The sequence below is a fragment of the Leptonychotes weddellii genome, chromosome X (assembly GCF_054177405.1).
Source record: "Leptonychotes weddellii isolate Sample4059 chromosome X, ASM5417740v2, whole genome shotgun sequence".
Taxonomy (NCBI): Eukaryota; Metazoa; Chordata; class Mammalia; order Carnivora; family Phocidae; genus Leptonychotes; species Leptonychotes weddellii.
In genome coordinates this window covers 26,975,644-26,997,515 of record NC_138385.1, presented here as the reverse complement: position 1 = coordinate 26,997,515, position 21,872 = coordinate 26,975,644, and the positions used below count along the sequence as shown (strand labels likewise).

Genomic DNA, 21,872 nt, shown 5'->3' with positions numbered 1-21,872 from the left:
ATACTGAAGAATGCAGTTTGAGAAATATTGATCCTACACATATGTATAATATAAATCTCAGTCTAAACATCTTCTCATCATAATTTTTAAATTACTTTTTAAAGAAAATGCTTGAATCTACAGAACTGGAACTTCAAAGAGATAATGTGATCCAGCCACTTTCTCTCTTGAGAGAGATATAAATATTTTTATTCCAAAAATATTTATACATTATACATATACTTTAGAACAGGATTATGTATCATATTTTTCTTTCTCCAACAGTGACTGACATATGTTTTTGTTCACAAATATCAAATATTTCACAAATGCCTCTTTTCTTCTATAAACACAAACATTATATACCCCACCCTTGGTATTTTCCATTTTCCCATTGCTAAATGATCTCCAGCCTCTCTTATTTAGAAAAGTAAAGGTAAAAAGCGATGTCCATTTTAGGGGAATAGTCTCACGCAGAAGGCAAAGAGTAGCTCTTTGAAAATTCATATACGGAGTCAAAAGTGCAATAGGCTTAAGAGGACTGCCTTTCAAAGGTAGACAGCACCGGGAAGGACTGAAAGTGACCACTGGGGTGGGGACGGGATGGTCAAGAAGATGGTGGGAACCATCAGAAGAGTTGAGGGACTAGCATGTTTGCATTCCCCACTGCCTGGTACAGTTGGCACTTAATATATGTTTGATTTATGTTCAGTTACTGCAGGAACAAACAACTCTGATTTTGCCAAGAAGCCACCACTTGGTATTTTAAAACCATGGGGTCATGTTGAGCAGAACTTTAGTTTTGGGCCAAGCTAACCAGAAACCAGGCACTTTATTTGGGAAACTTCTCCCAATAATAAAAACTAATTGCACCCACAGTGTTTCTTTGTATTAAACTGTAATGGCTAAGATGAGAGAAGAGGAATTGAACCAGGGTCCGGGGGTGGGGGAAGGTTGACTCACAAAGGCTTGGCTTTTTTCTCCCTCAGATAAATTGCAGGTTTTTAAAAAATTAAATATATGCTTGTTATAAAAATACAAGATATAAATTGAAAACTAAAACACCATTTCTACATACAGGAAGTAATTATTGTTAACAGTTTAATATATATACGTCCAGGCCTCTTTCTTTCTTTTTTTTTTCCTAAAGATTTTATTTATTTATTTAGAGAGAGAGCGCGCGCACGCGAGCAGGGGGCAGGGGGGTGGGGGAGAGGGAGAAGCAGGCTCCCGGCTGAGCAGGGAGCCTGACGTGGGGCTCAATCCCAGGACCCTGGGATCATGACCTGAGCTGAAGGCAGGTGCTCAACAGACTGAGCCACCCAGGCGCCCCTCCAGGCCTCTTTCTATACATATGCATAATGTATCATTTGCTTGTATGTATAATAGGATTTTTTAAAGTGGAATATTATACATATTATTGTGCATTTTTAAAATTCACTTGAGCACATAAAATGGACAGCACTCTATACACACAAATCTACTCCATTCTTTTTAGGGGATGCACAGTATTCCCTCATGGCAGCATACCATTCATTATTCATCCGTTCCCCTCTGGACACTTAGGCTATCTCTCAACTTTGGCCATTACAAGCAATGCTGTAACAGACCTTCTTGTACATATACTTACCTGTGTAGGTAGATCTGTGGGAGGTATTCATAAAAGTGCAATTGTTGGTTTGAAGAAAACGTATTTTTAAAGTTTGAATAGCTACTGGCAAGTTCAAGCCTATGGTTTATCTTGGGAAATGGATTATACCTTGGGTACTGGCAAAAAAGATGTCAAAATACCAATGGAGTGAGACTAGGTACTGTATGCTACCTTGCTTTATTTTTATCCATGAAAAAAAATTCTGAATCTTCTCTAAGGTATATATAGATAATTATCTGTGAAAGGCAATCATGACTTATTCTGTCAAAAGCAGTGATCGTATCCAGTCAGTTATTTTCTTCCACTAAAAACAACAATAAAAGCCCAAGAGACAAACAAACAAACTAAAACCTCAGTTCATTTGCTAGCCCTTCTGTCTTGAAAATATTCCTACAAGTATTTTATACTGGGAATTGAGTAATGTAAGTAGGCTCCATTCCTATTCCTTATTATTCCTTCTTTTTCCTTTCGAACAAAGGAATAGCTAATGCTTCCTGTATCATTATTTGTGTCCTTTCTCATTTTGTCCATATTCTATTAAGATACTGCTTGTTGAGGTGTATATACTCAATCCTCAAAATCTGGACGGCTCAGCTAAGACACCAAGGGCTTTTACCTGCTTCACAAATCTGATCATTTTGCTGCCCTTTGCACTATCTTAAAAAAAACAAAAACAAAAACAAAAAACAAATCCTCTCCCTTCATCAGTATGATCTGGCATCCCCAAAGAAAGGAAGCTGAAGCTCCAAGACCACTTTGAGTGCATTCTGAGTATCTTTTATTCTAAGCTTAATTTATCTACCTTTGGCAAAGTGTCTGTTTCTGTGAGGTTCTGCATTTATTTTCACTGCATATGAAGTAGTTTCCCTATCTGTATATTTCACAAACTTTATTTTCAAGTGCATAAATGAACAATCCCACCATCCAATTCCATATTTGCCCATTTTATTCCTGATTATTGCTATCTTTATCCAAATAAGATCTGTCAATCCAGATTGTTTTCATACAGATTCGAAATATCTTGTTTGCATGCTGTTATCTGTATATCCCAGCTCTGCCTCAAGAGAAAAAAACTAAAGTTCCTTCTACAGCATATTCTGTTGTATAGAAGACAGTCATTTCTCTAAACAACTTTTATACTCTAATCTTGTGAAGGCACACATTCGAAGAAAAGGGGAGGTTATTCTCCCCCACAATTCTCACTTGCCCTGTATGTATCCACCTTTTGCTTTCACTCTTATAAATCTCTTGCCCTATTTAACTCTGGGAAGACTCTCAAAGATGCCTTGATGGGCAGCTGGCTCAGTCAGCAGAGCACGCAATTCTTGATCTCAGGGTCATGAGTTTGAGCCCCACGTTGGGTGTAGAGATTACTTATTAAATAAATAAAAAGATACCGTGTACACTTAAAATGTGTCCTTTTATTATAAAATTGTTTTCTTCCACCAGATTTGTATTCATTCCTCTCGTCAAAATTCTCTAAAGTCTATTGTCTCTTTCTGTGTGCTAGTTCACCAAACACTGATACAGCTCTGCTTTACACAAAATGGCGCCAAGTTTCCAGTGAGTCTTTTAGAGTATCTGTAAAGTGGTTCCTGTTGCTTTAAACTAAACTTTTTTCTGCCCCAATCCATATCTTAGTTCTTTATTTTTCTATTTCTTCTGGGCCTTGGGTTCCATTGATGTAGAGATTATTATCTGTTTTTGGTTTCTTTACTCTAATGTTTCCCTTTCCCCCTCCTGTAAAACTCCCCACATCTATTTTTTCTTCTTCTTCTTCTTCACATACTTTTTGGGGGAAAAAAAAAACCCCGAGCATTAAAAAAAAAAAGTTTTTTCAGTTCCCTCTATTAAACTTACCCTATGTATCAAAACTTCAAATCCTATTCAGTAGGGGGAGGTATATATGTAATACCCTGAAGGACTGAGCCATTTTAAATGAGTTTGATAAATTTTTAAATGGCCACATTAAAACAGAAGGGGATATGTGTTGACATTACACAACTACAGTATAGAAACCATATGAGCTACAAATAATTACTACCAAAAGTTGGTTGGATGTCAATAGCTTTCACATTCAATATAATGTCATTTTGAAAAAAGATTAATAATTTTGGGTATTAAAAAGCCATCTGATAAGCAAATCTTTCCATTAAATTCTGCACTGGAAGTAACTTACTAGCATATTGTATCAGTTTTGATCAGTATAATTTTGAAAAGGAAGTGAGATAAAAAGGAAATGCATCCTGAGAAGAACAATAAAGATTATTAATGGAAAATATGTTTTACAAACAAAGATAAAGGAACTCAAGAAAAGGTTAAGGAATGGGCTTATTCCAATCTTTAAGTAAATGTAATGTATTTGATCAAAACAATACCATATCCACGTTTTTATGATAGTGTTCTTCATTTAATTCTGAGGACAGAAAAGGAACAGATGCATGTTTAAGGCAAAAGAGAGATACAGACTGGATATAAAAGTTTGTATTAATATGAATTAAACTGTGCTCTTATTATATGACACTGCCTGGAGTTTAAAACTTCTAATGGCTTTCTATCAGTGTTATATCACAATATAGAAATTTAAAGATTTTTTGCTTTGTTTTGCTTTTTAAGATTTTAAATAATCTCTATACCCAACCTGGGGCTCGAACCCACAACCCTGAGATCAAGAGTCGCACGCTCTACCAACTGAGCCAGCCAGCCACCCCTGGAATTTAAAGATTATTTAATCTGGCCCCGGCTCAACGGTTCAACCTTATTTTTCATTATTTCCCTAAGTACTCTGACCCACTTTATCAGGTTGTTGTCTAGACTGGCTCATTGGTAAAAACCAGGCTTACCTCTTTTCTAATACCTTTATTTATGCCATTAGTTTTCACACAGAATATCCTCCCTCCTTCAAAGCCTAGTTCAAATCTGACCTCCTTTGTAAAGCTACCTCTAACCAAATCTCCAAAATAATCAGGCACCTTTAGTCGGAGTCTCACAATTTAGCATTTAATTACATCCTATAGATTTTTGTTTTCAGCGAAGATGAAATAACAGGCACTGGATTTGCCTTACCTCTTGAAGCAACTTAAAACCAGACAAAATATATGAAAAAAAAAGTTTAAAACTGCACGAAGGAGAAGGGAAAGATGAGAAGCAAGTTAGATGAGCCCCATGATTGTTCTGGACTTTCCAAGACAGAGGTATAGAGAGTAGGAACGCAGGCGAAGCCCAGCGTTCTCTCCTGGTGAGTGTTGAGGGAGTTAAGACAGCTAGGTGTGTAGGGCAGAACACTGGAGAAGAGATCTGCATAGAGAGGAGGCTACGGAGATCAAAAAACAAATAAAATAAAATGAAATAAAATTTTAAAAAGTCTCCCTCAAGTATTCAGGTGAGTAGTGATAAGTGTATTTGTCTGGGGAAAGAACCACCCAGAAGCAACACAAGAAAACACACCAAGGCTCACAAGGGTTGAGCATAACTCATTCAAACCACCAAAATGGAAACCTTATGATTCTAGGGCCTTAGGCAGAGGACTCGTAAGCATCTGCCTCAGTACTGGGAAGTAGTTTGCCCCAGAATAAATGCTGTTCTGGTACTACCACACAAAGCTTAAAAGTTAATGAAAAATAGGTTAATAATAGCAAAAGAATTGGGGAAGGAAACTAGAATGCAAAGTATGACCAAACTGATGGTGAGCCCTCCACCCTACCCCCTACTTTTTCCCCCAATATATCCCAACCTGGAATTAAGGTACCATGTCGCCTGGAGGCAGTCATCTGGGAGCAGACAGAGGAAACTCCCAAAGCTCAGAGAGAGTGGAGAAAATCCATTTTACTTGTATTTCCCTCTGCTCTTTTGAGTCCCAATCTCCAGGCAATTCCAAGGCTGTGTTGATGGCAACAGTGACAGTGGGGGTGGCAAATGCCGAGAACCGAGGGAAAAGCAGCTTCCTCTTTGATCAGAGGACCTGTGACTCCTCTGCAATAAATACCTCTCTGTATTTGGACCAGGATCTGGGTTCAGTGGCGGTCAGTGTATGGCAGAGCAGGATAAATAAAACCCAGCTTTCAGGCCAGAGGACCACAAAGAGAGCCCTAGAGAACCGGACAGTACTGGGGAGATGGTCAAGATGGAGGGGCATGGAAAAGAGACCCCGCAAAGCTCCACACCATGGAATACTTCTCAACAATAAAAAGAAACAAACTACTGATACACACAACAAAGTGAATGGATCTCAGAGATGTTAGACGAAGAAAAAGAAGCTTCCAGACTGTCCGATGCCATTTATGTAATACTCTCAAAAGGACAAAACACTGTGACAGGAAACAGATCAGTAGTATCCAGGGTTTAGAGGCGGAGATGAATGTGACTACCAAGCAGTAACAAAAGTACGTTGGGGCAACAGAACAGTCCTGTATCAACTGTGGTGGTGATTACACAAAAACAATGTATTTGTTAAAACTCATAAATGGAGGGGCTCAGTCATTACTTGTCTGCCTTCAGCTCAGGTCATGATCCCAGGGTCCCGGGACGGAGCCCCGCATCGGGCTCCCTGCTCAGCCAAGAGCCTGCTTCTCCCTCTGCCCCCTGCTCATGCTCTCTCTCAGATGAATAAATAAAATCTTTAAAAAAAGAAATAAAACTCGTAAATATAAAATAAAAACCAAAAAACAAACTCGGGGGCGCCTGGGTGGCTCAGTCGGTGAAGCGTCTGCCTTCGGCTCAGCTCATGATCCCGGGGTCCTGGGATCGAGCCCCGCATCGGGCTCCCTGCTCAGCGGGAAGCCTGCTTCTCCCTCTCCCACTCCCCCTGCTTGTGTTCCTGCTCTCGCTGTGTCTCTATCTGTCAAATAAATAAATAAAATCTTTAAAAAAACACAAAAAACACAAAAACCAAACTCATAAAGGTACAGCCCAATAAAAAATCCATTTTACTGTATGTTAATTTACAAAATAAACATGTAAACATGTATGTTAATTTACAAATAAACAAAAGATTTGCCAATTTAACACTAGTTGAAAGAAAGAAAGCTGGCATAGGGGCGCCCAGCTGGCTCAGCTGGTAGAGCATGCAACTCTTGATCTCAGGGTTGTGAGTTCAAGCCCCATGTTGGGCATAAAGCTTACTCAGAAAAAAAAAAAAAGCTGGTATGACTATAATATCAGACAAAATAGATTTCAGAGCAAAGAACATTTATTACCACTCTCAGCTCCCTCCTTCGGAAACTAGAAATAGGAGAGTCGATTAACCCCAGGGCATCTGGGCGGCTCGGTTGGTTAAGCATCTGACTCTTGATTTCATCTCAGGTCATGATCTCAGGGCTGTGAGATCGAGCCCCACGTCAAGCTCTGTGCTGGGCATTGGAGTCTGCTCAACACTCTCTCTCTGCCCTCCCCCCGCCCCATGCCCGCACGCATGCTCTCTCTAAAATAAATAATCTTTTTAAAAAAGAAGAGCAGATTAATCCCCAAAAGGAGGAAATGGAAATAATAAAGATCAGAGAGGAGACTGAAGAAATGAATTGATTTCATTGATTGATGAAAACACAGAAAGAGAAAAAACAATAAAACCAAAAAACCTGGTTCTTTGAGAAGACCCATACATTTGATAAAACTCCAGCCAGATAGATTATGGAGATAAAGAGAAAAAATGCAAATTACCAATACCAGGATTGAGAGAGGTGATGGTACTAGAGACTGTATAGCTTTTAAAAGGATAATAAGTAAATATGAACTGTATGCCAATAAATCTGACAACTCAGTTGCAATGGATAAATTCCTTGAAAGATACAAGCTGTTAAAGATTACTCTAGAAGAAATCAATAACCTGAATAGCTGTATGTCTAACTATAAAATTAAATTTTCACTGGTGAATTCTAGCAAACATTTAAGGAAGAAATAACACCAATTCCACACAAACATATCCAGAAAATTAAGAGGAGGGCACATGTCTCAACTCATTATCCTAATGCCAGCATTATCCTAATGCCAAAACCAGACAAAGGTAAGAAAACTAATAAAACGAAAACCAAAATTCTTCATGAGCATAGATGCAAAAATTCCTAAAATTTTAGCAAATAAAATTTAATAATATATAAAAAGGATAATATATCACGACCAAGTGGGGTTTATTCCTGCAATGCATGGTTGCTTTAGTGTTCAAAAATCAATCACTATAACTCACAATATTAACAAATTAAAAAGAAAAATGATGAGATCATCTTGATAGGTGCAAAAAAGTATCTGACAAAATCCAACATCCATTTCTGATTAAAAACACGACACAAAACTCTCAGCAAATAGGAACAGAAAGGAACTTTTCTTCAAACCTATAGTTAACATCATACTTAATGGTGAAAGAATGAATGCTTTCCTCCCTGATGTCAGCAAAAAAGTAAGAATGTTTACTCAGCTACTTCCATTCAACATTTCTCTGGAGTTCCTAGGCAGTGTAGTAAGGCAAGAAAATGAAATAAAAAGCATCAGATTGGAAAGAATGAAATAAATATCTTTATTTATAGGCAAAATGATTGTCTATGTAGAAAATCCTACAGACTCTACAAATAAAGGCTCCTAGAGTAAGTTGGTTTATCAAGGTGGTAAGATATAAGCTCAATAATCATTAACAAACTGTATTACTCTACACTAGCAACAAACAATCAGAAATTGAAATTATATATTACAGCATATTTAACTATCAGTTGGTATGTGCTAGTCGTCTCTATGACTTCAATGTATGCTAAATAACAACAACAAAGCCTCATTTGAGAGAGCAGGGTAATAATATACTAAAGTACACTAAAAGGAAAGGTGGCAGACTCTCTTCCAACTGGTATCTTAAAGATGCACACTCAATTGTGGAAGTAGTAGGTTAACTTATTGTACCCTATCCTGAGTACCACAAAAGCTAGTCCCAAGAAAAATTATACATTCATTTCTCTATACTCTAGCTGCCATTTAGGTAACTGAAATAAAGAAATAAAAAGTTTCATTTTGATAAAAGGTTCAACAATCTAGATTATTTGAGCTCTTCTTTTATACAATACAATTTACTCTAAAATCTTCATGCCTTCTTCTTTTAACCGAAGTATAGTTGACACAGAATGTTACATTAGATTCAGGTGTGCAATATAGTGATTTGACAAGTTTATATGTTATGTTATGCTCATCACAAGTGTAGCTCCCATCTGCCACCATGCGACACTATTACAATACCATTGACTATATTCCCTATGCTGTACTTTTTATTCCTGTGACTTATCCATTCCATAACTGAAAGCCTTTACCCCACCCCCCTTTACCCATTTTGCTCAGCCCCCCAACCTTCTCCCCTCTGGTAACCATCAGATTGTTCTCTGTTTACAGGTCTGTTTCTGCCTTTGTTTGTTTGGGGTTTTTTTTGTTTGTTTTTTTGTTTTTTTTACATTTTACATTTAAGTGAATTCATATAGTATTTGTCTTTCTCTGGCTTATTTCACTCAGCATAATATCCTCTAGGTCCATCCATGTTGTCACAAATGGCAAGAGCTCATCCTTTTTTATGGCTTAATAATATTTCATTATATATGATTCATACATTCATATTATATATTGCATTCTATATAATATATAATGAATTTTATTCTTAACAGAAATAGAATTATACAGAAATATATATGCATATATAATGAAATATTACTGTATGTAATATATATTAATACATATATATTAATACATGTGTATCTCCCACATATTCTTTGTCAATTTATCTATTATGCTTCCCTTTCTTATGTTAATACATCTTTATTTTTTAATTTTTTAAAGTAAATTCTATCCCCAACATGGGGCTCGAACTCACAACCCTGATATCAAGAGTAACATGCTCTACTGACTGAGCCAGCCAGGTGCCCCAACAATACATTTTTAAAGTTGTTTATTTTATGATCATAAAGTTTTAAAATTGGGTACAGTTCATCAACATGACATGATAAGCAACCCAAATGTCTACCTTAGCATAAACATTTCATAAAGTTAGCCCACTGGAAGTCAAGACAAGTTAATTTGTATACGCTCTTGAGATAATTCATTTCTTTAACATTGTATTACCTAGATAATAATTTGAGACTATAAAATGATCTTTTATAGGCTTTACAATTAAAAGTGGATAGGAAAAAACAGTAAATAGATAAAAATGGAGGAAAATATAGGAAGAACAATCTGGTAGGCACTAGTCTTAACATGAGAAAATGCCAATTAGGAGCCTAGACACGCAGAGCAAGGAGGCATTTTGAAAACTCTATAGGTCTGAGTAAGCATAGCCATCAATCAAGAAATAATTTGTTTCTACCTAGAATGTTTTGTTTTTTTTTTAAAGATTTTATTTATTTATTTGAGACAGACAGAATGAGAGGGAGGAGGGTCGGGTCAGAGGGAGAAGCAGACTCCCTGCCGAGCAGGGAGCCCGATGCGGGACTCGATCCCGGGACTCCAGGATCATGACCTGAGCCAAAGGCAGTCGCTCAACCAACTGAGCCACCCAGGCGCCCCTCTACCTAGAATGTTTCTAAACATTCTACAATTAATATACACTGCTACCAGCTGAAACATGGTACTACAGTTATGGCCTCCTTGTCTTAAAAAGGATGTGTCCAGGGGCGCCTGGGTGGCTCAGTTGGTTAAGCGACTGCCTTCGGCTCAGGTCATGATCCTGGAGTCCTGGGATCGAGTCCCGCATCGGGCTCCCTGCTCGGCAGGGAGTCTGCTTCTCCCTCTGACCCTCCTCCCTCTCATGCTCTCTGTCTCTCATTCTCTCTCTCTCAAATAAATAAATAAAATCTTTAAAAAAAAGGATGTGTCCAACTGGCACTTAACATGTTTTCTGTTTTGTTTGTTTGCTTTTGTTTTTTTCCAATTTTGATAGGGGAAGGGAAGTAGGGCAGAGAGGCAGGAAGACTTTCTTCATAATTCTACTATTTCTATCAAGAATAAAATCTTTATGGGGCGCCTGGCTGGCTCAGTCAGAAGAGCATACAGCTTTTTTTTTTTTTTCACTTTAGTAGACTTTTTATTACAAAGCTGTTAAGCATAAAGTGATAGATCTTTTCTCTCTTTAGTTAACATGGGTAAATGTTCATTTAGTAATGTTATCTCAACTGGTTTATTGCTGACATTTATTAGTGAGTGTGTAATATTTCATTAACTGGTAGGCTCAAGTTATGAGTTAATACTTTGAGGATAGCTCAGCTGTGTGTGACTTCTAGATCACTATTTATCTTGGGGTTGTGAACTTGAGCCTCGAGTTGAGTGTAGAGATTACTTTAAAAAAATCCTTAAAAAAAAAGAATAGGGGCGCCTGGGTGGCTCAGTTGTTTACGCATCCGACTCTTGATTTCGGCTCAGGTCATGATCTTTGGGTCGTGAGATCGAGTCCTGCGTCAGGCTCCACATTTAGCACAGAGTCTGCTTAAGATCTCGCTCTCCCTCCGCCCCTGCCCCTGCTCTCTCTCTCTAAATAAATAAATAAATAAAATCTTTAAAAAAAAAAAAAGAATAAGGGGCGCCTGGGTGGCTCAGATGGTTAAGTGTCTGCCTTTGGCTTGGGTCATGATCCCAGGGTCCTGGGATCGAGCCCCACCTCAGGCTCCTGGTTCAGCAGGGAGCCTGCTTCTCCCTCTCCCTCTGCCTTTCCCCCTGCTCATGATCTCTCTCTCTCTCTGCATCTCTGTGTCTCAAATGAATAAATAAAATCTTAAAAAATAAAATAAAATCTTTACTATATCATTCACAACAAATTGTGAGCCTTTGTTAATGTTTTTACACTTACAGTCAATGAAAACTTAATATTTACAGACATTATATTTAAAAAGATAATACAGCTTAGAGCAAGGTTAGAAGAAACAAATTACAAAAACAGATTATAAAACCAAATTTGCAGTCAGAAAACCTGTGTTCAAGTCCTAGTTGTTGTCACTTACTGGCTATGTGATCTGGGCAAGCCTCTTAACCTCCCCAAGCTTCAGTTTCCTAATCTATAAAATGGAGAGAATAATTCTTGCTTTTTCTACCTCACAATATTGTTTAAAGTATCATGAGGCAAGTATATATGAAAGTTATTATAACTGCCACCCAAATTCATTTATTCTGCCAATAATACCAATAATAGCAGTGAAAAGCACTATTTCCTCTGTGCCAGGTGATGGGCTAGGCTCTTTATATGTATTATCTCTTTGAATGACCATAAGTCTTACAATAATAATAATAATGGACACTTATTAAGCATTCTCCATGTACCCCAGAACGCGATCACAGGCATACAGAAACAACAAATTAGATCCTAGATGTTGTGAATCGCACTGATAGGTCATATTATCAAGGACTAAGAGGGAGGAAGAGAAGAAGCTGCTAACTCTGCCTGGCTCCCACAAACTCTAGCTTCAAAAGGCAATTAAAGTAGCTGTCAGGGGAACAGGCCCATGGGGAGTGACTGTTTTCAGAAGTCCCACTCTGCATGATTACCCATTATATAACTGTCGTGGGAAGGACATGAGTTTAGGGCAAAACTAGAATTCCAGTTTTATCACTTACCATTTAAGATGGATAATTATGAATAAACAGGGGTTTTTAAAAACAAAAAGCAAAATAAGGGCAGTTCAGGGACAGGAAATGGGTGCAGAGCCTGAAGTGTGCAAAAAAAATGTATGTTTAGAGAATAGTGAAAAGTCAGAAGTCTTCCAGGTGTTTGCCTTGACCATCTGTCCTATGAACTCTACTAAGGTTAAGCAGAAGCAAAGATCATATGATTGAAATGATAAAGGATAGGGGTTTGGCAAGGCAGCGATGACAGAACAACAAGGGACTATAAAACCAAAGGTGCTGAGCAAAAATGCTTGCCAATCATTTCTCATAAGGGATTTGTATCTAGAATATATAAAGAACTCTTACGACTGAATAAAAAGATAAATAACCCAACCAAAAACTGGGAAAAGGATCTGAATAGACAGTTCTTAAAAGATGATAGACAGGGGTGCCTGGGTGGCTCAGTTGGTTGGGCATCTGCCTTCGGCTCAGAATGAGTCCTGGGATCGAGTCCCACATCGGGCTCTCTGCTTGGTGGGGAGTCTGCTTCTCCCTCTGCCCCCCACCCTGCTCTTGTGCGCTCTCTCTCTCAAATAAATAAATAAAATCTTTAAAAAAAAAGATGCTAGACAAATGGCCATAAGCACAAATGAAAAGATGGTCAACATCATCAGCAATCAGGGAAGGACAATGCAAAACCACGTCACACCTACCAGTATGGCTACAATCAAAAAGAGATAATTAGTGTTGGCAAAAATATGGTACAATTGGAATCCTCATGCACTGTGGGTGGGAATGTAAAGTGGCGCAGCCACTTTGGAAAACACCCTGGCAGTTCTTCAAAAGTTTAAACACAGAATTACTGTATGAACTGGCAATGCTACCCCATGTATATATGAAAGATAAATGAAACCATGTCCACACACACACTTCTCCATGAAGGTTCATAGCAGCATTATTCATAATAGCCAAAAAGCAGAAAAAAACCCAAATGTCCATCAATGGATGGATGAATTTTTTTTTAAAAAAGTGGTATATCCATACAACGGGATAGTATTCAGTCATAAAAAGGAAAGAAGCACTGATACATGCTACAACATGGATGAATCTTGAAAACATGATGCTAAGTAAAAGAAACTGGTCACAAAAGACTACATATGATGATTCCATTGGTAGGAAATGTTCAGAATAGGCAAATCTATAGAGACAGAGAGTAGATTAGTGGTGGCTTAGGTTCGGGCAAGGAATTGTAAGTAGATGCAGAGTGACTGCTAATGGATACAAAGTTTCTTTTTGAGCAGATGATAATGTTCTACAATGGATTGTGGTGATATTTGCAAAACCCAGTGAGTATACTAAAAACTAAAACCGTTGAATTGTGCACTTTATGTGGGTGAATTAGATGGTATACGAATTATATCTCCATAAAGCTGTTATTTTTAAGGCATGAAGGCGCCAAGGAATAGTACGATTCAATGAATTTCCATAAAATGGGGCAGTAAAAGAAAAATGCTGACAACGTGGGATAATAGGTGAAGCCAAAGGAGTGAAGAAAATGAGATTAGTCCTTGATTTTACCAGTTACTACTTAAGCAAACCCTGGTTAACCTTCCTTAATTGAGTGAAAGCAATTTGCACTGCCTAACTCCATCATGGATTCTCTGGGGATCTGTTCAAGGTTCTAGGAATCCAAACCTATTAGGTATCGCCATTCTTTAGGCACTTTCTTCGACAGCCGAGTTTACAAAAGCCTGTTTAACGGAGATGATTAATCTGCAAGAGCAGATCAAGCCAACCCAGATGGATGTCTTATGTGGCACACCCACCACTTCAGATCAGCTACATTTTCTCTGACGCCTTCCATGTTTGGCTCAAATGGAAGTAAAAGAAAATGGATATTTATGATGCACCTTACTTTCCCATAAATTGTCACATTTAATCCTCACGCCTCTTACCCATTTTATAGATAAGGAAACTGGCCCAGAGAGGATGGAGGGCTCCCAAAGTCACATAACTATTGGTAAAATTAGGATTCCAGGTTTGGCCTAAACTCATGTCCTTCCCACTAGAGTTATGCAGTGGGTAATCCTGCAGAGTGAGACTTCTGAAAACACTTTCTCCCCATGGGTCCCTTCCCCTGACAGTGACTCTCAATGCCTTCTGAAGCTGACGTTTGTGTGATTGCTAATTTTAAAACAATGATAACATTTACACATTAAACACTTCTCCAACTTGTTCCCTTGACAACCATACACCTAAGATTAGATGCGGGGGGGGGGGGGGGTGTAGTTCTCTGTTAGTGCTGCTACTTAAAAATCTCCCTTTGTGAGAACATCATTTTTAATGGACTTTTAAAGAGAGCAAACTTTGGCAAGAGCGATACAGAGTGGTAGCTCTATGCCACCATAGAAAATAGTATAATAATAAAAAATGTCAGCTGATGAAAGATCACCTTTAACTCCATACAAACTCTCTAGTTACTTTCACATCATTGTTCTTTCCACCAGCCGGGACCAACAAAGGCTAAACTAAAACATAATATAGCTAAGGGTCTAAGACCCAGCCATACTGGTTTTGTCAACAATTATATATATATATATACACACACACACACACACACACACACACATATATATATATATAACTTTTTAAAAATTTCAATTCAATTTAATTAACACATAGTATAGTATTAGTTTCAGGGGTAGAATTTAGTGATTCATCAGTTGCATATCACACCCAGTGCTCATTCATTACACCACATGCCCTCCCTAATGCCTATCACCCAGTTATCCCATCCCCATCCCCCCCCTCCAGCAACCCTCATTTTTTTTCCCCATAGTTAAGAGAACAATTATCTTTTTTAAACTACACAGGTTATACACAAAAATATTTCCATTGTAAAAAAAATTAAACAGTGCAGGATCGTACAAAGCAGAAAGTATAAGACAACATTCACCAGCCTCCCTTAATGTTTCCAGACCTTTTGCTGTGCATTTACATTCATATATATATTGTATAGTCTTTTTCTTTTTTAAAAAAGATTGATTTATTTATTTGAGAGAGAGAGAGAGTACGAGCAGGAGGGGCAGAGGGAGAGGGAGAGAGAATCTCAAGCAGACTGTGCTGAGCATGGAGCCCAACACAGGGCTTGATCTCACGACTCTGAGATCATGACCTGACCCAAAACCAAGAGTCGGGAGCTCAACCGACTGCGCCACCCAGGCGCCCCATTTATTGTATAGTTTTTCTACCAATAGATGGGATTATACAGTACATACTGTCCTGTAACTTTAACAGCTTTATTGAGATAGAATTGATATACTATACAATTCACTTACATATAATGAAAAGTTCAGTGGCTTTTAGTACATTCACAGATAATGTGTGCAACCATATCCACAGTCAATTTTAGGATATTTTCATCATCTCAAAAAGAAATCCTGGACCCTTTAGCACCCTCGTATCCTCTCATTCTCTCCGCCTGTAAGCAACCACTAGTCTATTTTCTGTCTCTATAGACTTCCCTCTTCTGGCCATTCTGTCTGAATGAAATCATGTAAAATACGGCCTTCTGTGACTAGCTTCTTTCACTAGCATAAAGTTTTTAAGGTTCATCCACGTTGTAGCATGCATCAGTACTTCTTTCCTGTATAGAGCCGAATAATATTCCATTCTTACACACAGATCTACCTCACCCTCTTTGGTGACTGCACAGTAGTACATAGTTGTTATACCACATACTTTATGTAAGCATTTCCCTGTTGATAGATATAGAAGCTACTCCTGATGTCTCCCCATTAAAGCAATTAGCTTATCACCCTCATACGATATGTAGGGAGAAAGGGAGAGGCCATCTTTCTCGGCAGAAGAAGGACCCTGTCTCTAGAACAGTGGTTCTAAAGGTATGTTCCCTGGTCTTTCAGCATCACCTGGGAACTTGTTAAAAATACTTGTATCTGAGGGGCGCCTGGGTGGCTCAGTCGGTGAAGCGTCTGCCTTCGGCTCAGGTCATGATCCCAGGGTCCTGGGATCGAGCCCTGTGTCGAGCCCCTCGTCGGTCTCCCTGCTCAGCGGGGAGCCTGCTTCTCCCTCTCCCTCTGCTACTCCCCCTGCTAGCTCTCTGTCAAATAAATAAATAAAATCTTAAAAAAAAAATACACGTATCTGAGTTTTTGATTCAAAAACTCTGGAGCAGGGCCCAGTGCTCACTGTTTTAACAAGCCTTCCTCCTTGTGATTCTGAAATGCACTAAAATTTGAGGCCCACTGCCCCAAATCTGTATCACTACACTAAAGTGGCTTCCATTATTTAGTTTAAAGTTCATTTAAAAATTAGCAGGAGCACACACATTGGCTTTAACACAAGACTATGGGCATGGATGGGGTAGATGTATTGGGGGGGGTGAGTCTCTTTTTCTTTAGAGAGATAACTTTAATATACCAAAAAAACCCTCCTCCTCTCAGACTTCTCCTATCTGCTTGACCCCTCATTCTCTTTTCCCATAGCCTTGAACAGCCAACAATGAAACCATTTACATAGCATTGAGATGCCAGGAATTGGCAAGCTTCTCCTTCCTGACCCTCACATCTCTGCTGATGAGACCCACAGGACAACAAACCATAAAACCCAGCTCCCATTACAAGCCACAATAATGGAAGATATGATCTCATGGAATTACAGATGGGAACTAGAATGGAATTTAGAGATCTCCTAGTCAAGACACATTGTGGAGATAAGACAAATGAAGCCCAGAAAAATTACATGACACAACAAAGCCGCAGAGCGCGCAGAGGGCCTCCTCTCTTACTACACTATATACTGGACTGTACACCAAACACTATATACTATATACTGCTTTACCCTAATGGTCACTGACCAGGAATATGCATGAAATTCACCTGGGGAGATTTCTTGGAAAAATACATTCAGAAAAATTTCTATTCTTTATCTTACTAGAGGGAACACTGATCTAATTTGCCTATATCTAGAAGACATTGAGGGACATCCAATAGTATATTGTTTCCTAATTCAGCCATGCCCACAGAGGTCAGGGAGTGTCCATAACTGCCGGAAGTACTATGCCTGCTTATCCTTAGGCTAATTAGCTCCACACTGCAGTTTTTGATGGGTTGGGTTTTTTTGTTTTTGTTTTTGTTTTTTTTTTTTGGCTTTCTACTGTATTTCCGTCCTCTCCTTTGAGGTCACTTACTACCTCTTACATCTACCAGTGTGTTTGCATCCAGCCATCCTTATCTACACTCCCACACCTACTACTGTCAATGTGAGCTGAGACACCAAATAAATATGATCTTCAGAACTATGATAAAGGTGACAGTGAAGCAGGTCATGAGTGAGGAACTAGAAAATTCAGCATAGAGATTTGTGATATTTATATTGGCTGAGACAAAACGGAAAGTCAATGCTGCCAGACATAACATTCTGTAAGCAAAGTGGCTGACAGCGAGACCTCCTTCATACAAACAAAACAAATAATGAACTCTGGGTTTTGGGTTTTTTTGTTTGTTTGTTTTTTAACATCAGGAAGGTATGTAGTTTTCCCCTCAAGGTTTCTTCCTGATGTTTGCTTGCTCTTTTTTTAATTAATAAACTTAATTATTTTAGAGCAGTTTTAGGTTCACAGCAAAATGGAACAGCAAGTACAGAGGGTTCCCATATGCACCCTGCCCACACACATGCATGCTCCTCGCCCCCCGCTATCAACATCCCACACCACAAACACTCTTGAGTGGTTTTTAAATCCATTTAAATATTACAAAAGGGACAGTTTAGATTACCTGTAACACCACAGAACTGTGGGTATTGCTGGTAAAGATGCGTGTGGTTCCTGCCTTGGAAGACTGCAGATGGGATGAGAGACCCATTTCGCTGCTTCCAAGGGACAATTTCATGTGTTGGTCTTCCTCTTCCACTAGAGATCTGAAAATGTGTATAAATCAGAAAGAAAGGCAAGTTAAAAGTTGATATATAATTCACAATAATGGCATTGTTTAGAGTAATAATCAGTCACTAGTGCCTATCATTTGACTATGGAATATACTGAATTTTGTTTTGTTGTGCTTTAGGATGATACCATTCTACACCTTAGAAGAAATTATATTATGGGGCGCCTGGGTGGCTCAATTGGTTAAGCGACTGCCTTCGGCTCAGGTCATGGTCCTGGAGTCCCGGGATCGAGTCCCGGGATTGAGTCCCGCATCGGGCTCCCTGCTTGGCAGGGAGTCTGCTTCTCCCTCTGACCCTCCTCCCTCTCATGCTCTCTGTCTCTCATTCTGTCTCAAATAAATAAATAAAATCTTTAAAAAAAAAAAAAGAAATTATATTATGTATTTCTAAAAAACTTTTCAAGGTCAGAAAAAAATTAGAAGTGAGAAATCAACCTAAAAGCTGGTTCAAAACTACATTCACAAAGGGTCTTTGTATTTTCAGTGCAAGAGTAATTGCTTTTGGTATTGTACTGTTTAGGTAGCAAGAACATCAAATTGTGTTATTCATAGTTAAAATTTCTTTGGAATACCTAATTTGAGAAAGATAAAAATAATAGCTATCAGTTATTGAATAGTCACTATGTATCAGGTACTTGCCCAGAAATTTACAAACATGACCTCATATAATCCTTAAAACAATCCAATGCAATAGGTACTATTATTATTTCCTTTGTATGAAGGGCAGGGAAAATGAGCTACAAAAAGGTTAAAAGTAAGTCACCTAAGGTCGCAAATTTATTAAAGTAGTTGGGTCAGGATTTGAATGTAAGTCTAGTGTGATTCCAAACTCCAAAGACCCCATTAATAAAAGTCAAAGATTAACTGTGACAGTAATACACTGCTTCCTCTTCTGTAATTAGTTATAGTTCTAATCAACCCCCAACGGAACAAAAACTTTTACACCTGACATAATTCTTTTTCCAGCAGTCTCTCTCACTGATCATTTTAGGATTTATTCAGTTAAATCGCTAGAGTCTAGTGGCATTTCCATCTTTTCTAAGAAATAAAAAGTAAAAAATAATAAATGCAAGCTATGCCGATGTATATATTACACTAATAACTTTTGGGGGGCCATAAAAAGGATTGGAGAACCTGTAGTTAACAGGTCAGCTTGTTTCACAGAGACCACACAAAATACTTAATGAAGGGCCTCAGGTTACCCTGAAAATTGACCACCACAGTACAACATTTTATTATCCCTTAGATGAGGCAGGCCTGTGTTTCCTTAGGTATAACATTGCCCAAAGTGTCTCTGAATCATCTAAGAGCAGGGAGCTGGTAGCTCTGAGTGGGTTTGTGCATTCATGATGTAGCGCTAAAATGGACACTGGGAGAGGAAGAGGAAGAACACATTTTCAAGCGCTAGAACTCCACTTTTGCTATTTACCTCTAACTTCCTACATGTTGAATCATTTGGTTTCCTTTTTCCTTTTTTTTTTTTTAATGATTCTATTTATTTGAGAGAGAGAGAGCGAGAGGGAGGGGCAGAGGGAAGGGAGAAGCAGACTCCCCGCTGAGCGCAGAGCCCAACATGGGGCTCGATCTCATGACCCTGAGATCATGAAACGAGCCGAAGAAAGATGCTTAACCAACCAAGCCAACCAGGCGTCCCTGTCTTTTTCTTTTTTAAGGTTTTATTTTTAAGTAAGCTCTACACCCAACATGGGGCTGGAACCCACACCCCTGAGATCAAGAGTCACATGCTCCACTGGCTGAGCCAGCCATGCACCCCAAATTCTTTGCTTTTCTAACTCTGGCCTATCCAATATCATGAAGATTTCACTTGTTCCCTACCTTACCTGTAACCTCAGTTGATCAGTTTGAACCAGAAAAAAAGTTTTAAGACCACCATACTTGAAGATCCTGCTTCTTGAATCCGGACATCAACGAAATGGTTTTAAATCTTCTAATAATTAGCAAAAGTTCTGGCCTTAAGGGTGAGATCAATTCTTCTTAAGGATATTAGAGCCATAGTATAACCAAAAATGAATTAATAATATATGACCATGTTTTATTCAACTCTCATGGATATTTAATAAAGAGAATAATTTAAATAAGATTTTAACAAGCATAGAAGAAAATGAATATAGCTTTCTACTAATTTCAGAAATAGCCTTAAAAAGAATTAAATTATATACAAGACATATCATACACACACTCACACACCCTTTTAAACAGCTTTTGCAGACAGATATTCAAAAGTACAGAATTAATGGGAAGAGTGGGAAATAGACTGATAGTGATTGGTACCCCTAACCAGAAAATTTCCATTCAAACAGAATTATTTTAATGAAATATCCAAGCAGAATGTTTTATTATTTTCTGTATTCCCTGCACAGAACCTAGCACATGAGAATTTTAACATATGTCATCTCAATGAACACAGAATCTCATTTTTGTGGACATTTCTTTCTCACACAGTGCGTTCAATGACCATCAATTACCATTTTTATAGAACCACAGATGTAAAAGGGACAGGAATAAAGCTGAAGCCACATTGTGCCTATGACATATCCTGGAAATTGCTTTTTTTGAAGAAACTATAGATAACAACTTGTTTACTTGTCATTTGTCTCTAGCTCCTAAAATTGAAAAGCAGAATGTGAAAATGCAGCCCTTTCTTGGCAAGATAATATGGTTGGCTTTCTAATTAATTACTTCAAATGCTGAAGAAGCCTTCACTAAAGTCATCTTCTTCATGACTTCTTATCAACATACTTTGACTTTTTAACATTCAGAACACTCCCTATTATTTCTGCATCAGTAACAATACATGCCATGTCAACCTTCTCAGCAGATTCAATATTCTCTTCTATCTCCTTTTCATTAAGTTTACTGACTGGGTGTGAAGAGAACGGTTTTTCAACATCGCAAGGAGGTAAAACCTCTCTGCAAAGCCCAGGCCACAAATACATCACGCTATCCTTAAAGGAATGATTCCCTGAGTAAGTCCAAGGACAAATAACAGTTTTTAAGTATTACTTTTCCAAGTCATATGGTTAAAAGCAATTAAAAAGACCAGTCGTTCTCAGAAGGGGTTAGGGGACCAAGGGGATTTTGTTTCTCCCCTCCCCACGTGTGGCGAGGTTTGGAGACGTCATTCATTGTCGCAAGAGGGTGTGTGTGCTACCTTCGTCTAGTGGGATGCTGCTAAACATCCCACCAAGGCCCAGGAAAGTTCTCCCCGGCTAAGATGTACTTAGGCAAAAATGTCAAGAGTACCAAGATCGAGAAACCCTGAAATAGAGGGATTAACCTACTCAGGAAAATTCTTCTGTTTTTGTTTTTAAAGATTTTATTTATTTATTTGACAGAGAGAGACACAGCGAGAGAGAGAACCCAAGCAGGGGGAGTGGGAGAGGGAGAAGCAGGCTTCCCGCAGATCAGGGAGCCCGATGCGAGGCTCGATCCCAAGACCTGGGATCATGACCCGAGCCGAAGGCAGACACCCTATGCCTGAGCCACCCAGGTGCCCCAGGAAAATTTGTCTAAAGCAATTTCATGTTCTAAATTACTTCTCAGTCTGAGGGCTGACTACATAAGGTTAATGCTGGCAGTAAGAAACACAGGAGGATTATTAATTACCACTAATTCTTCCAAGACTACCTAACAATAAAATACCTCTGTTTCCTCCAGCCCCACAATTTGAACAATCAAGTGTTTACAGTAGATAAGTAGATAATGGTTTT

General features: G+C 38.5%; 1 protein-coding gene across 14 annotated transcripts in view; it reads right to left on the bottom strand.

Annotated features, from left to right (window-relative positions):
• Window positions 1-21,872, bottom strand: part of KLHL13 (kelch like family member 13) — a 199,358-nt gene that overhangs the window by 26,325 nt on the left and 151,161 nt on the right. For all 14 annotated transcript variants that reach the window (XM_031030912.2, XM_081808357.1, XM_031030915.2 and 11 more), the window contains one exon: window positions 17,974-18,115. In XM_031030912.2, coding sequence (XP_030886772.1) covers window positions 17,974-18,115 — 142 coding nt within the window. The remainder of the gene's footprint in view (window positions 1-17,973; window positions 18,116-21,872) is intronic.